General features: G+C 45.9%; 1 protein-coding gene across 2 annotated transcripts in view; it reads left to right on the top strand.

Annotated features, from left to right (window-relative positions):
- The window catches only part of LOC126281607 (mitochondrial outer membrane protein SLC25A46-like), a 51,918-nt gene extending 37,316 nt beyond the window's left edge, over positions 1-14,602 (top strand). For both annotated transcript variants that reach the window (XM_049980714.1, XM_049980715.1), the window contains one exon: positions 12,777-14,602. In XM_049980714.1, coding sequence (XP_049836671.1) covers positions 12,777-13,104 — 328 coding nt within the window. In that variant the 3' untranslated portion in view covers positions 13,105-14,602. The remainder of the gene's footprint in view (positions 1-12,776) is intronic.
- Positions 14,603-16,967: the final 2,365 nt, after the last annotated feature.

Genomic DNA, 16,967 nt, shown 5'->3' with positions numbered 1-16,967 from the left:
CTATGATTTTGCTGGGGCTCATGGTCAATCGGAAACTTTCTTGGTTCTTCCATGTGTCTTAACTGGCCACCCACTGTATGCAGTCCCTCAATATCCTGTGTCTCCTCAGCAGCACTTCCTAAGAAGTGAATCGGACCACCCTCCTCCATTTTTATCAGTCTCTTGTCCATTCAAAACTAGACAATGGGTGTTTCGTTTATGAATCTGCATGCCTGTACCTCTTACACAGTCTCAATACTATCCACCATTGTGGCATCTGTTTGGCCACTGGCACCTTTTACACTAGCCCACTTGAGAGTCTGTATGTCGAAGCAGCCGAACTACTACGGTCATACTGCTGTGACTTTCTGCTCGACAGATACACATGCCTGGCCACCTATGTTATGCCTCCTCCTTCAATTACTCCTTTGACCACCAGTACAGGGTGTGTTCCTCTTCTCTGTTACCTTTGCTCCAGCAGCTTAACTTCATGCTACATGACACTTTCCCTTCGCCACCTTACTTCATGCAGTGGCCTGCGTTCACGTTGGCCTTCATTCGCTTCCTAGAGACACTACTCTAGTCTCACTCTATCGCTGTGAGTTCCGTGACCTTCACATGGAACTTTGTGGTAGTATGTTTGTGTACACTGATGGCTCTCAGACTGATTGTGGTGTCACATGTGCCTTCATCATTGGCACCAACGTTTTTTGGTATCTGCTTCGGGACCGTTGCTCAGTATTTGCTGTAGAGCTCTTCTCCCTGTATCAGCCCACGCAGTACATCCGGTGACACAGGCATTTCAATTGCATCATCTGCTGAGACTCTCTGTGCCCTTCAGAGCCTCATTGTGCTGTGCACCATCCATCCCTTAGTGCAACGCATCCAGAAGAGCTGTCACTTGCTCACTATTGATGGAGTCACTGTGATGTTTATATGCATTCCTGGTCCCGTCGGTCTGACAGGAACTGAGGCTGCTGCCAAGGCTGCAGTCCTCGTACCTTGGCCTGCTAGTTCTTCCATACCCTCCAATGATCTCTGTGTTGCTGGCTGTCACTTTGGCATCACCACTGGTCCTCCCTGCATGGGAACAAGCTCTGGGGGATTAAACCTCTCCCATCGTCTTGGACGACCTCCTCTCGGGCCTCTTCCCACGAGGAGATCATTTTAGCTGTAATGCGTATTGACCACTGTCTTTTTAGCCATTGTCATTTTTTAAGTGGTACTCCCCCTCCACCATGTGCTCATTGCCCTCAACCTCCGTCAGTTCACCTTTTCCTGACAGAATGCCCTTTTTTTTTAATCACTTACGTTCTCATTTAAGTTTGCCATCTGAGTTAGCGGCCATTTTAGCGAAGGATGCGTGGGCTGTCACCTGCATTTTACTTTTTATCCGCCGTAGCAATATGGTGAAAGACATTTAATCTTAAGTTAGGACCTCCATTTCTTGATGGCATGTTTTAAGGACCTTTCTCCAAGTCCTTGTTTTTAGCTGTCTTTCCTTTCGTCAATTGGGCTTCATGTGTAGTCTTTTTTTAAGTCGTTTTTTTCTTAGTGTTCTATGATTCTGACATGAGCTTAGTTGTTTTTGTGCCCTAAAACAAAACAAAACAAAACGAGCTGGGTTGAATACCTGGAAGAACACCATTCATGCCCAGAAAACCTGATAGATCAGTGTCTTATGGTTTATGTGTCAGTATGAAAGTAGAAAATACTTTTTCGTTATTTCTGTCTTACTTTTTCTGACTGAAAGTTAAATAATTTGTAAATAACAGAATTACAGTTCTATTATTAAATAAAAAATAACAGTAATTTTGTATTTTAATTCCTTCCACTGCGGTTAATATTTATTCAACCTAGAACACTGCAATAGGTCTAGTTCTTTGTACTTTTACTAAAAACTTGTAAAGACATCAGGAATTGCCTTAAATGGAAATTAGTTGTATCTTTAATATTTTGCACTGGAATAAGATTAAAATTCATTTCTCTTACAGAAAAAAAAATCTGCTGTCCCTAGATCTAGCTTTATTTTTAAATGTCTTACGAAAAGCTCAATGAGAACCAAATAATGTCTGAAAAGGGGATAATGGGGTGCCAATTGATAAGTTGCTTGTGTGAAGAAGTGTTCGTGAACTGTCCCCGTGTCTATTGGTAGTACTATACATTTCACCTCCTGGAGATAACTAGTGGCCAGCAATTCTGTCTTGTAACTTGTTAGTCATTCTAAGACAGTCTAAAGTTGATAGCACAGAAATACCTTTAGCATGTAGTGGTAGTAACAAGTGGTGACTTTAATATGTCCTGTATTGACTGGGGAAATGATGCACATATTACTGGCAGTAAGGACAGTCTTGTGAACAAACAAGAGAAATATTTTAGAGCTGACTATGAGCAGACCCATCTACCTTAGTGTCAGCAAAGAGAGGGCGATTAGTGCCCTTGAAAATATTACAGCAATGGTGTTCATCGAAGGCTTAAGGGTATCAATAAAGCTTGGAAAGTACTTGTATTTGGTTGAACTGATGAACAGTCACAACATTGTTACTTCAACTGTGAACTGAGAAAATTTAGTACAGATCCACCTAACAAAGAACATAATTGTAGCAGATAGTCATTACAAACCACTGTCTAGGTATGTTGCAAAAACAGATTATTTCACTCCTGCTACAAGAGAGCCCGCCCTGCCAGCAGCGTGGTCTAACGCACTGCTTCCCGAGCGGGAAGGCGTGGCGATCCCTGGCATGAACGAATCTGTCTGGTGGTTTAGTGTCAAGGTCTAGTGTGCCAGCCAGCCTGTGGATGGTTCTTAAGGCAGTTTTCCATCTGCTGCGGCGAATGCAGGCTGGTTCCCCTTATTCCACCTCAGTTCACCTCAGTTACACTATGTCGACGATTGCTGTGCAAACACTGTCTCCACATACGCTTACACCATAATTATTGTACCACGCAAACAATTGAGGTTACACTCATCTGTTATGAGACATTCCTGGGGAGGGGGGGGGGACGAGGGGTGTGTGTGAGGGGTGTCCACTGGGGGCCAAACTGCACAATAACACTGGGTTCGGTGTGGTTCGGTGGTGGGGTGCGTGGACAGATGTGGCCTGTTGTGGGCTTGGGAACCACTGAGGACAACGGCGGGATGAAGCCTCTGTCATTTCTAGATTTCTAGGTCCCCGGTTAAAACAAACACACACACGCTGCGCAAGAGACTGCACGCAAACCGATAGGAGGAAATTTTAATTGCAACTCGTGCATCTGTGTGCACTCTGCAATAATTTTCATTCAGATTGTGAAGAAAAATCTGTTGTATCTCATAGGAAGGTCTGGTCACTTGTAAAATCAATGATTTGCGCCAAAGCTTTCATAGGTCTACCTGGTGTTGAGACTGAAGCCAGTAGACATAAAGCAGAAATTCATATTTAAAAAGGTATTTATGCATGATACTACTGTATCAATATTTGACCAACACGTAGACTCGCAAATAAAGAGATATTGACAATATGCACCTCCAGGATTGGGGGAAAAAAGAAACTGTTTAAAGTGAACTAGGCACCAATCCTTGATGGAATTCCAATTAAATCTCACATTGAATACGTTGCAGAATCAGTCTCTTCCATAGCTCACATTTAACAAGAATTTCTTGCACAGCAAACGGTCTCAAATCAAAAGGGGGATGGGAGGGACTACAAAAGATGAGATGCACAGAATTATAGATATCAATCGGTAGCAGAATCCTATAGCGCACACACTGAGTGAAGGTTACATCCCAGGAGGGAAACAAACTTGTCTCAAAGAATCAACAAAGATTCAAGAAAAGCACACATTTGAAACACAGCTTGCTTTATTCATACACAACGTTTTACAAAAAATAGGTTCTGGTAAATACTTAAGTTCCATCTATGCATATTTCTGAAAGGCATTCAGCACTTATCCTATCATCAGATATTAATCAATCATGTGGAGTATCTTAAGACACTCAGTTGGCTTGTTGAATATTTTTACTAGTAGAACACAGCGTGTTCGACTGTATGGAAAAAGGCTCAGCAGAAACGAAGGAAAGGTCAAGTGTGCACCAAAGAATTGTAACAGGATCTCTAATGTTCTCAATATACAAAAATGAATTATCATATAGGATCAGTGGTGCTGTAAGTTAGTTCACTGATAATGCTATTGTCCGCAGGAAAGTATTGGCATGGGTTGATCTTAAGGAAGTGCAGAAAGAGTGGGACCTCTCTTGATATGTTGTAAATGCAATTTAATGCTCTCTTTAGATGTCGACAAATGTATGATGACGCCTATAACAAAGAGAAGGAACATGGTAGTGTCTTATTCCAAGATCAGTGGTGTACATGTTGAGCACGTCAAATTGTGTAAGTAAGTAAAATAGAAAGAAAGCCCCCTGTGGGTTCGGGGGTAAGAATAGGCCCACGGTATTCCTGCCTGTCGTAAGAGGCGACTAAAAGGAGTCTCAAACGTTTTGGCCTTGTGAGATGGTCCCCTAATGGGTTTGACCTCCATCCTTCTAAATTTTCCGAAGAGCGAGCCGATTGGGGAAGGGCGCCTCACAAGGAGCGATGTGTCCATCATGCATTACCATCTCTAGCCAGGTTTGTCGTCATCGCTTAGCAGTCCCGCTCACCTACCATCTCTTGGGCGTGGATTTGTTCTTGGGTGCAGTTTATTGCAGTCTGCTATGCTGTGTCGCTTTATGCGCCAATGACGATATTGGACTACATCACCTGAAATCCAGCACGGTAGTCAGTCCGTTGTGGTGGGGCCGCCATGTACCCTGTTGGTTGTAGCCACCTGACTACACAGGGATCGCTCTGCTGATGCCAGCGCCGTTAACTCCCCACGTATGCCAAGGAGTAGATGCCTATCTCCTTGGGGCATTGGGACTCCCGGCAATGGCCATCCTGCCAGGTGGTCGTTGCTGAGGCTGGGTGGCGCCCGTGGGGAGGGCCCTTGGTCGGAGTAGGTGGCCAGGGCGGATGACCCGCAATGAAGCATGGTACATCATCTCTTGCTGGCGGCCAGCCGCCAGCAGTCTCTAAGCGTTCCAGGGCTCAATACAACGCAACTACATATGACCCCAAATCGTTCCCCTCCCTGGCTACACCATGGGAGGAACGAAAGACTAAGGATGCCAGCGCACCATACTCGCCCCGCTACCTGGTGTGTACGAGAGCTGATGGTGAATCCTTTACATCCATGAAGCCTCAGTTCTTCGTCGAGCACTTAGAGGACAAGTTCGGGGAGGTGGAGGCCTTGTCCAAAATGCGCTCGGGCTCGGTTTTCATCAAATCGGCGTCCTCCGCCCAGTCCCGCCGGTTACTCGATTGTAACAAGCTGGGGGATGTTCCGGTTACAATCACGCCCCATAAGAGTCTTAGTATGGTCCAGGGCATAATATTCCATCAGGACCTTCTATTGCAGTCCGATGACGAGCTTCGCGCCAATTTAGAGCGGCGAGGTGTTCACTTCGTCCGGCGCGTACATCGTGGTCCAAGGGATAAGCAGGTTGCCACCGGTGCCTTCATCTTGGCCTTCGAGGGTGATACTTTACCTGAGAAGGTCAAGGTGATGGTCTATCGTTGTGACGTCAAGCCATATATCCCTCCCCCGATGCGGTGCTTTAAGTGCTGGAAGTTCGGGCATATGTCTTCCCGCTGTACTTCCAGCCTCACATGTCCAGATTGTGGATGCCCATCACATCCCAATACTCCATGTGCTCCGCCTCCCATCTGTGTAAACTGCGGAGAGCACCAGTCGCCTTGCTCGCCGGACTGCAGGATCTTCCAGAACGAGCACAAGATCATGGAGTATAAGACCCTGGAAGGCCTGACATACACTGAGGCCAGGCAGAAGTTCGAACGCCTCCATCCTGTTCGAATGACTGCCTCTTACGCCGCGGCTACTACTGTTCTGGCCCCATTAGCTCTCCCTCAGACTGCCACCTCTCAGAGCCGGAATGCTACACCTGCCCCCTTGATGGTGGGGGGCACTTCACTCCCTGCTGCTTCTGCACTACCTGCCTCAGGAGCAGCAACCCCCCAACCATCGGGGACATCAGTCCCCACTTCTAAGCTGGGGAAGCCTCACACTTCCCCGGCTCGAATAGCACGGAAAGGGTCCCTTGGGTCCCTTCCTTCCCAGGTTTCCGCCTCTGGGAAGGGTGACGTCAGCCAATGGAAGAAAAGCAGACCAGCGGCTGGTCGCAGGGCTTCCCGCTCCTCCTCCGTCCCAGAGACTGACTCGCTGGAGCCCTCCCAGCCAATGAAACCCAAGGACCAGAGAGACAAGACGAAGAAGAAGACCTCTAAGGCCAAGGACCACGCGGTGGCATCCACCCCACTGCTCCCTACAGGCTCTGCGTCCGAGGATAAGGTGGAGATCCGGGCGTCCGCTGAGGACCTGGATCTCGCCGGACCCTCAGACACCATGGAAGCAGATTGTACTGGTCCTCCATCGGTGGCAGCAGGTGACCCAGTGGCGTGATCTGCCTCCTCGGCCCCTTCACGCCTTTTTCGGGACATGGACAAAGCGATACTCCAGTGGAACTGCAGCGCTTTTTTCCACCACCTTGCTGAGCTTCGCCAACTCATCAGCAGTCACCCTTTCCTCTGCATTTCCCTACAGGAAACTTGGTTTCCGGCAATGCGGACCCCTGCCCTACGTGGGTATCGGGGTTATTACAAGAACCGGGCAGCTTATGGGAGGGTATCTGGTGGAGTCTGCGTCTACATCCTTAACTCTGTCTACAGCGAATGTGTACCTCTTCATACACCTTTAGAGGCTGTCGCTGTAAGGATGTGGACGCCTCAGCCTATTACTGTCTGCAGTTTGTATCTTCCGCCAGATGGTGATGTCTCGCGTCATGTGTTGGCTGCATTGATAGCACAACTGCCTCCTCCTTTTGTGTTACTGGGCGACTTTAACGCCCATAACCCCCTGTGGGGTAGCGCCGCGATTACTGGCCGGGATAGAGATGTCGAGACTCTTCTCTCGCAGCTTGACCTCTGCCTCTTAAACACGGGAGAGCCGACACATTTCAGCGTCATCCATGGCACATTTTCGGCCATCGACCTTTCTATCTGCAGCCCCGGACTTTCACCATCCATCCACTGGAGTGTCCATGACGACTTATGTGGTAGTGACCATTTCCCCATCTTTCTGTCGCTACCACAGCGTCACTCTTCTGAACGCCCCTCCAGATGGGCTCTGAATAAGGCTGATTGGGGCTTGTTCTGCTCTCTCGCCACTATCGCACCTCCTTCCCCTGACACCATTGATGCGGTGGTTCAGTCGGTCACCACCGGCATCGTTTCTGCGGCGGCGTCTGCGATTCCCTGTTCATCCGGGTCCCCTCGGCGGAGGACTGTGCCTTGGTGGGCGCCCGAGATCGCAGAGGCGATTAGAGATCGCCGGCGGGCTCTTAAACGCCATAAGCGGCACCCGTCCTTGGAGAACCTCATCGTTTTTAAACAGCTCCGTGCCCGTGCCCGACGCCTTATTCGCCAACGGAAGCAGGAGTGCTGGGAACGGTATGTTTCCACCATTGGCGTCCGTACCTCTGCATCGCAGGTTTGGGCTAAGATTAGGCGACTCCGTGGCTATCGGCCGCCTGTCTCTGTCCCTGGGCTTTCGCTGAATGGAGTGGTGTGTACTGACTCCGACACGATTGCGGACCGGTTAGCAGCGCATTTTGCTCAGTGTTCCGCATCTACGAATTACCCACTGGCCTTCCGCTCCCGGAAAGAGCGGTTGCAAAGTTGGAGGCTTTCTTTTCACACGCGCCATGCGGAATCATACAATGCTCCTTTCAGCGACTGGGAATTCCAGAGTGCCCTATCTGCTTGCCCTGATACGGCTCCTGGGCCAGACCGCATCCACAGCCAGATGCTGAAACACCTCTCTGTGAATTGCCAGCGACGCCTTTTAGGTGTTTTCAACCACATCTGGGTTGAGGGTGTGTTCCCGTCTCAATGGCGAGAAAGCATCGTCCTCCCCGTGTTGAAACCTTGCAAGAACCCGCTGGAGGTGGACAGCTACCGCTCCATAAGCCTCACCAACGTTCTTTGCAAGTTGCTAGAACGTATGGTGAGCCGGAGGTTGAGTTGGCTCCTCGAGTCTCGAGGCCTTCTGGCTCCGTCTCAGGGTGGGTTCCGTAAAGGCCGCTCTGCCGTCGATAATCTGGTCTCCCTAGAGTCTGCCGTCCGTACAGCCTTTGCACGCCGCCAACATCTGGTTGCCGTCTTCTGCGACATGCGGAAGGCGTACGATACGACTTGGCGATATCACATCCTGGCCACACTTCATGGGTGGGGTCTTAGGGGCCCGCTCCCGATTTTTATTCAGAATTTTCTGTCGTCTCGTTCCTTCCGCGTGCAAGTTGCTGCGTCCCATAGTTCCTCCCGGGTCCAGGAGAACGGGGTCCCACAGGGGTCTGTCCTCAGTGTCTCCCTGTTTTTAATTGCGATCAATGGGCTCGCTGAGGCGGTGGGATCGTCCGTCGCAGCTTCGTTGTATGCAGACGACTTCTGCCTCTACTACAGCTCCGCTGGCATTGCAGTTGCTGAGCGCCAGCTGCAGGGCGCTATCCGCAAGGCGCAGTCATGGGCTGTAGCGCACGGCTTCCAGTTTTCGGCCGCTAAGACCTGCGTTATGCATTTCTGCCAGCGTCGCACGGTTCACCCTGAGCCACGCCTTTACCTTGACGGTGAACCTCTTGCTGTGGTAGAGACGCATCGGTTCTTGGGACTGGTATTTGATGCCCGGTTGACTTGGCTGCCTCATATTAGGCAGCTTAAACAAACATGCTGGCGGCATTTAAACGCTCTCCGTTGCCTTAGCCACACCGGATGGGGTGCCAATCGGTCCACCCTTCTCCGGCTGTATCAAGCGCTGATCCAGTCCCGCCTTGATTATGGGTGTGGGGCTTATGGTTCGGCATCGCCATCAGCGTTGCAATTGCTGGATCCCATCCATCACTGCGGGATCCGACTCGCCACAGGAGCATTTCGGACAAGCCCTGTTGACAGCTTACTTGTGGAGGCTGGTGTTCCTCCATCGCGGATCCGGCGCGACCGACTTCTGGCCGCTTATGCTGCCCACGTTTGTAGCTTGCCAGGGCATCCCAACTACCGTCTCCTGTTCTCGCACTCAATCGTCCATCTTCCAGACAGGCGGCCCCGGTCAGGGTGTACGATCACGGTTCGCATCCGGGTTCTACTGTGTGGGATTGAGTTTTTTCCTCTCCCGCCTGTTTTCCGGGCCAATCTCCGTCTGCCCCCTTGGTGTGTGCGCCGACCATGCATTCGGCTGGATTTGGCACAGGGTCTGAAAGACTCGGTCCCTCCTCCGGCCCTCCGCCGCCGCTTTGTTTCTCTCCTTGCCGAGTTTCCCGGATCTGCCGTGGCCTATACCGACGGTTCGATGGTCTCTGGTCGCACTGGTTACGCTCTTACTCTAGAGGATCATTGTGAGCAACGGTCGCTGGCACCCGGGAACAGTGTATACACTGCCGAGTTGGTTGCCATCTATCGCGCCCTAGAGTATATCCGCTCCCGCTCAGGGGAGTCCTTTGTCATCTGTAGTGACTCCCTGAGTGGTTTACGAGCTCTTGACAAGTGCTTTCCTCGTTCCCGTCTGGTGATGGCCATCCACGAGTCGCTCCTTGCTCTTGCTCGTTGCGGCCGCTCCGTGGTTTTCGTTTGGACCCCAGGTCATGTCGGCATCCTGGGCAATGAGCGGGTTGACACGCTGGCTAAACAGGCAGTGAGTTCACCGGCTCTGGAACTCGGCCTTATGGAGTATGATCTCCTGTCGCTTTTGCGCCAGAAAGTGCTTGGTGCCTGGGGTGACGAGTGGCGCACCCTGCCCACGCCCAACAAACTTCGGGCGGTGAAGGAGACGACCGGTGTGTGGCGCTCCTCCATGCGGGCCTCTCGGAAGGACTCTGTCGTCCTCTGCCGGCTGCGCGTTGGCCACACGTGGCTGACGCACAGCCATTTGTTGCGCCGGGAGGACCCACCGCTATGTTGCTGCGGGGCAGCTCTGACGGTGGTCCACATTTTGGTGGACTGCCCACTTTTAACAGGACTCAGGCAGACGTTTGCGCTGCCTGATAACCTCCCTGCCCTTTTATGTGATGACGTTGCTATGGCGGACCTCGTGTTGAGTTTTATTCGGGCAGGGGGTTTTTATCGTATGATTTGAGTGTTTGTCCTTTTATTTCCTGTATTGACTTGGGCCTTTGGCCTGTGGTTTTAAACTGTGGGTTTTAATGTCATTTGGTGGTTGGCTTTTCCTTATTTTCATGGTCGGCCAACCACCTTCACACTCGGTGTGATTTTAGTTCCGTTTGTCTGGTCTTTGTCTTTCTTGTATTGTGTCGTCCCTTGTCTCAGTTCTCCGTTTTTAACGACTGACAGTTTTTATTTCGTGTGATTTTATCGTGGAACAAGGGACTGATGACCTTAGCAGTCTGGTCCCTTCAATCCCACACCCAACCAACCAACCAATAGAAAGAAACTTCCACATGGGAAAAATATATTAAAAACAAAGATTCCAAGACTTACCAAGCTGGAAAGCGCCGGTAGATAGGCACAACGAATAAAACACACACACAGAATTTCGAGCTTTCGCAACCGGCGGCTGCTTCGTCAGGAAAGAGGGAAGGAAAAGGAAAGATGAAAGGATGTGGGTTTTAAGGGAGAGGGTAAGGAGTCATTCCAATTCCGGGAGCGGGAAGACTTACCTTAGGGGGGAAAAAAGGATAGGTATATACTCCCCCCCCCCCCCCACACACACACACACACACACACACACACACACACACACATATCCATACACACGCAGACATATTTAAAGGCAAAGAGTATCATACACACACACACACACACACACACACACACACACACACACACACATACGCAGACACAAGCAGACATATTTAAAGGCAAAGAGTATCATATACTCTTTGCCTTTAAATATGTCTGCGTATGGATGTGTGTGTGTGTGTGTGTGTGTGTGTGTGTGTGTGTGTGTGTGTGTGTGTGTGTGCCTATCCTTTTTTCCCCCTAAGGTAAGTCTTTCCACTCCCGGGATTGGAATGACTCCTTACCCTCTCCCTTAAAACCCACATCCTTTCATCTTTCCTTTTCCTTCCCTCTTTCCTGACGAAGCAGCCGCCGGTTGCAAAAGCTCAAAATTCTGTGTGTGTGTTTGTGTGTTTTATTCATTGTGCCTATCTACCGGCGCTTTCTCGCTTGGTAAGTCTTGGAATCTTTGTTTTTAATATAAATTGTGTAAGTATTTACGTATGATACCAAGAAGCGATACGAAATGAGTCAATCTGGTAAAATCGGCATTAGGGAAGGTGAGTGGAAGATTTTGCAAGATTTCTATATGAAAGTGCAAGAGAAATTTTTTGCAAACTTAAATGGGAATTCCTTTAAGAAAGACTATCTAGTTCTCACAAAACCTTGTTAGATAAATTTAGAGAACCTGTATTTGAAGAAGACTATGTGACCATTCTGCTGCCATCATCTACAGCAGTGATTGTGGGAACAGATAGAGAGATTAGGGCACATAGAGGGGTATATATACAGTCATTTTTATTTTGCTCAGTTAGGGAATCTAACAGGAAACTGCTAATATTGGCATGAGGTACCCTTAGCAAGATATGAAGGAGAACTTGCGTGAAGTTAGAAGGTAGGAAAGAGGTCTTTGTGGAAGTAAAGCTGTGAGGTCAGATCGTGAACTATCTTTGGATAACTCAGTTGGTTGAGCACTTTTGTGAACATATGAATTGCTTGCGAAAGGCAAAGGTTCCAGATTCAAGGCCTAGTCAGGCACACAGTTTTGTTTTGCTGGGAAGTTCCAAATCAGCAAATACTCTGGTGCAGAATGAAACCTCATCCTGGAAATAACGATATTAGCAAGTATGTCAGGTATTAGTCTTAGAGTCTTTTACTTCATAGACATGTTTTTCCCGCTTTTCTTCAAGCTTATTTGTTATCTAGTTGATTTTTAAACAGTAGTTTGCCTCCCACTGCAAATCTTGCCACTGCAACAATCATCAGCCTCTCCTGGTGCCTTGCTAACATCTTTTGCGATTATTACCCTTACACAGCCCTTCCATTCATAGGAGTATAAAATGTGTAACTAATGTCAGACTCAGCTTTCTTTGACATGCAGACTTAACAGTTCCTTTCAGTTTGGTGCTAATTACTGTGAAACTTGTAGAATTCCTAATTATGGTCTATTATTTGTATATTGTTACGATATTTTTATGTAGTTCCACCCTGTATTAAGTGACTAATGGATTTTCTCCACTCTGTTAATTTATGCTACCTTTCCCTTTAGTCATTTTTAGCTATTGAACAAAGAGCTTTTCATTCTGAACACTTGAGTTGTTATTTGCCTTGTTGTTGTGATGCCATGCATTCTTACAATGAATGAATAAATTTTGCACTCCGTTCGTATGTCCTCACTTGTTAACTTGGAAGACACTTTATACAAGTATCACACATTTATTGCACCATTAAAGCTTAATGAAATTTAATTAGCAATTAGGACTAGCAACAAGTAGAGTGTAACATAAAAGGTATTAGTATAGGTGATACTGAGACTCATTTATAAGGCATAATACACTTTTACCGAATGAGTCATTGACTACATTTACGTGCTTATGTAAGAAGAGGATAGACTCTGTGGCAGATTCTGTACCAGGAACTGCACTCTGGAAAGAGAATATAGAATAAGCTTTGTTTTTCTTTCTTTTTCATTCACAGGTTGCACCTACAAGGCACTCGAACTATTATTGACAATCTAGATACGGGCTTGGAGGTGATGCCAATACTAACAAATTATGAAGGTGCTGCTGACTGCTATCGTGCGACCCTGGAACAAGAAGGCACAATCGGTCTTTACAAGGGCTTTGGTGCCTTGTTACTGCAGTATGCTGCGCACCTTGCCGTTGTGCGTCTGACGAAGATCACACTCACAAGGCTCTCTGTTTTATTCCCTCGTCAGCCCCCAAGACAGTCCCCACCTACAGAAAATCCTGTCACAACGGGGCGAGGTTCATCTCACAGTTATGCGGGGTCCTTTAGACAATGATTAATAAAAGAAATATTAAAGATTTTGTACTGCAGCAAGTTGTACTGTTTGTACTTTGAGTATTGTACATACAAAAGTATTTTGTAAATAGCTGTTACAACAATCATTGTATTTGTTGCACATTTCAATATTATTTTCAGGATTCCTCATCAAGTTTTGGTATCCTTAGAACATGGCCCTCCCATGTTGACTAAGACAACACTTGTGTGTGACCATTGTGTGCAGCAGAAAAATGATGATCGTGTAAAAATGCAAAGTCTTGCACTGATGAAATTTAATGAAATATTGTTGGGCTTCCAGTCACATGTAGTTGATAAACCTGCATAATCTTACAGCATCATTGTCATCAATTACTGTAAAATAGTTTTGATTGACTGTCGTGTCATTGACAGCAATGTCTTTGTGTAAAGTTGCTACCTGCATATCACAACCTATAGCAATATCTGTATAAGGAAATACCAAAAACTACATAAGAGCTGGTAGCTATCACTTTGACAATAGTTAGTGTGTATGGCCTATGGCCATAAAGAAAGAATTTAATGCAACTGGAAGCCCAAGATAATTATATGAAAATGATTTGGAAAAAAAACACATGCAATGCTTGGGGGGTGGGGGGGGGGGGGGCAGAGAGAGAGAGAGAGAGAGAGAGAGAGAGAGAGAGAGAGAGAGAGAGAGAGATGGTATGACATATTACGCCAGGAACTTTTTTACTGTTTCAGAATTCTCATATTATTGAACTGTCTGATTGATCTAATAACTGAATATGTACACAGTTTGTAATACATACAGAAAAGTTTTTTTTAAAAAAAAAATATGTAGTTGAAATGTTTGCTAGCATGAACATGATGTATACATTTGTCTTATACCAATTCATGGAAGGAGAGGAATTTATTTCAGTTTATGGTCTATGTATGTTTTCAGAGTCACATTTTACAGCTCCTCATATTGCAAGATAATGGTGAATTCTGTTATTTTTAATACTAGCAAACTTTTCACAAGGGTGTTGTTTTTTTGTGTTAAAATAGTAATTGTCAGTCAAGTATATAAAGGTTCATTTGTTTGCTCCAGGAGCATTTTTACTGCAGTATTTGAATTACATTCAACTTGTCATTGTTATCTGTCACATATTCTGTTTGGCCCAATATAAAGGATTATAATTAAAATATTAAGATGCTTATTTTGATAAAAATTCATTTTCGTTTTCAGATACGATGTATCAATAATTTGTAATTTATTTGGTTAATTTTTGAACCATAGATTGTGGAGGATGTTATTGTACGCAATACTGTCAAAGTAATATCAGTTAGTCTAGTCAAGCAATGTGACTCCATATTAAAGCAGTTGCATTCCAATCATGTCTATGAAAAAACTAAATTGATAAGCTTACTTGTGATGTTTAAGTAATGCTACTAGTCGTAAATGAAGTGGTATTCTGTATGGAACTGTACTTGTTGAAGTTTGACATGTTATTTAATAAAATTCTTATTTTGTTGTAAAATATTTTAATGAAAAGACATTGCAGTGTAATAAGTTACACCCATTTCAGGAACTAAAACACACACACACACACACACACACACACACACACACACAGACAGAGAGAGAGAGAGAGAGAGAGAGAGAGAGAGAGAGAGAGAGAGAGAGAGCGCACTTCCTCGCACAGAGCTGTGTGTAATATTTCCATGGATGATTATTGTAGATCACTTCATTAATTTTATTCTTGCTGATTAATGTTGTAAATAGATAAATCTGTAGCATCACCTGAAGTTCTGCTGCACATATTGAAGCTGTATAATAATTTATATGTAACCATTCAGTGAGTCAAACTGGAATGAAATATTTCTGCAATATTTTTTTTTCTCTTCCAAAGCAGAGAGAGGACTTTCAGTTCTGCTTCTTGCTTGATGAATACTGATGGTCAGATAACATAGTGATCGTGAGGAAAGTGACCATAATATACATTCTATGTATCTGAAAAAACAAACATGCTCGCGGGGTCGGGGCTCTAATTTTCGGGCTAACTGATGGACGACAGTCAGGTTGGTATGCTACCCCAGTCCGGGGCATCCCAAGGCACGTTTTCAAAGGTCATCGGAGCTCAGTACGAAGCAGGGCTCATCACTGAAAACAATTTAATCCAGTCACTTTGATTCAATGTTGAAGATGTGTCTGGAGACAACCTGGACAGCAGATAGCTACCTACCTGACTGTTGTCAGCCGTACTGCCTGACAACTTACAATCCACCAGTTATGTCCTGGCCAGCCCAAGTTATGCACATACATCCTCATTCTATTAGATACATGACAACTTACAATCCACCAGTTATGTCCTGGCCAGCCCAAGTTATGCACATACATCCTCATTCTATTAGATACATGGGTGCTCATAACAACCATCAAGAGCAATGGAAATATAAAGATTGCAAAGACAACAGGTACACAATAGTAAAGTGGACAAGAGTGGAACACCTTACACGTATGTCTGATGCTAACCCTTACTTTTTTATAAGCAGTGTGGAAGCAGGAATACAATCCCAATCTATAATTTATTTTGGCTGACAACAGTGGCCAGACCCCATTAATCTCACAAAGTCTGCAAGGGCTTTCCGTACAGCCAACACTGACTGGTAAGAATAGAGGTAGAAACATTAATCCTTTTAATCACATCTAAATCTCGTCCAAGATGGAAACTAAAGAAAGCCAAATGGACCAAGTTCTCTATGGACCTAAACAAATGCTTAGGCTAGACACCTCCTGCTAGCAGAAACTGCAAAAGATTTGCTGGCGTCATAATCCAAAAGGAATACATCTGTGGCTGGTACCAAAACAGTGAAGACTTCGACCTCAACTTCCTCAAAAATGGTGATGCAGAAATAGCAAATGAACTACTCCACAGTTTAGATGTGATGAGATGGTAAAGCTGGACGGAAACAGAAGCAAGATTGAATTTTAGGCATTGAATAGACTAACACAGATGTTGTTAATGAAACAAGGAAGAGGGGCTTGACACACACAATAATGAAAATATCAGTTGCTTCAACCTAGTAGTGACAACCAGAGTTATACAATTAAGGTGAAATGAACTCTGAACCCTAAAAGTCACAAAAACCAAATAATCCCATCCCTTCATTTCCAAAGATATCTCAACAACAGCTTAAATGTGTCAGGCCATGAAAAGTTCCAGGGCTTGAAATTATCCACCCTGAATTCCCAGAAATGGTGGTAAATATACAAAAGTATGGATGGCTCATTTCTTCACAGATATTATGCAAGCTTGCAATACACCACAAGAATTTAAATGTCTGAAGACAATTACTATATTAAAACCTAGCAAACTAGCTGACAGTCCTGCTATCTTTAACTTACAAGCTATTAGAAGTTTGGTTATACTAATGACTGGGTACCGGCAACAAGATGTAGCTCAAGTAGAAAGGTGAGAAGAAACCCTAACTGAAGATCTAAACTTAATGGAAAAGTCTAACCAAACACCACCTGACAGAGGTTTCTTTACCTCTCAGAGAGAATCTAACAAAAACAGCCAAAATCAAACAATGGCAACTCCAGATAGGAATATCAACAATGTAAAATAAATAGATTGCTACCTACTGTAAAGAAGACACATCAAGTTGCAGACAGGCACAATTAAGACATTAACATGTAAGTTTTCTTACGCACGCGCGCGCGCTCTCACACACACACACACTCTGTTACAGTGGGGCATCCAGGATTGTTGGGTTTGTGGATTTTGGGGAACATGTAGAAGGTGGGCTAGTGGGGTGTCATAGGGGTGAGGAGGGAAATGGATTTGGGGAGATGTTCTGGGAAGGCCTTAAGCAGAGATTGGAGGTTCTGTTCGGATCACT

The sequence above is a fragment of the Schistocerca gregaria genome, chromosome 7 (genome assembly GCF_023897955.1).
Source record: "Schistocerca gregaria isolate iqSchGreg1 chromosome 7, iqSchGreg1.2, whole genome shotgun sequence".
NCBI lineage: Eukaryota > Metazoa > Arthropoda > Insecta > Orthoptera > Acrididae > Schistocerca > Schistocerca gregaria.
This window is presented reverse-complemented; position numbering and strand designations above follow the sequence as displayed.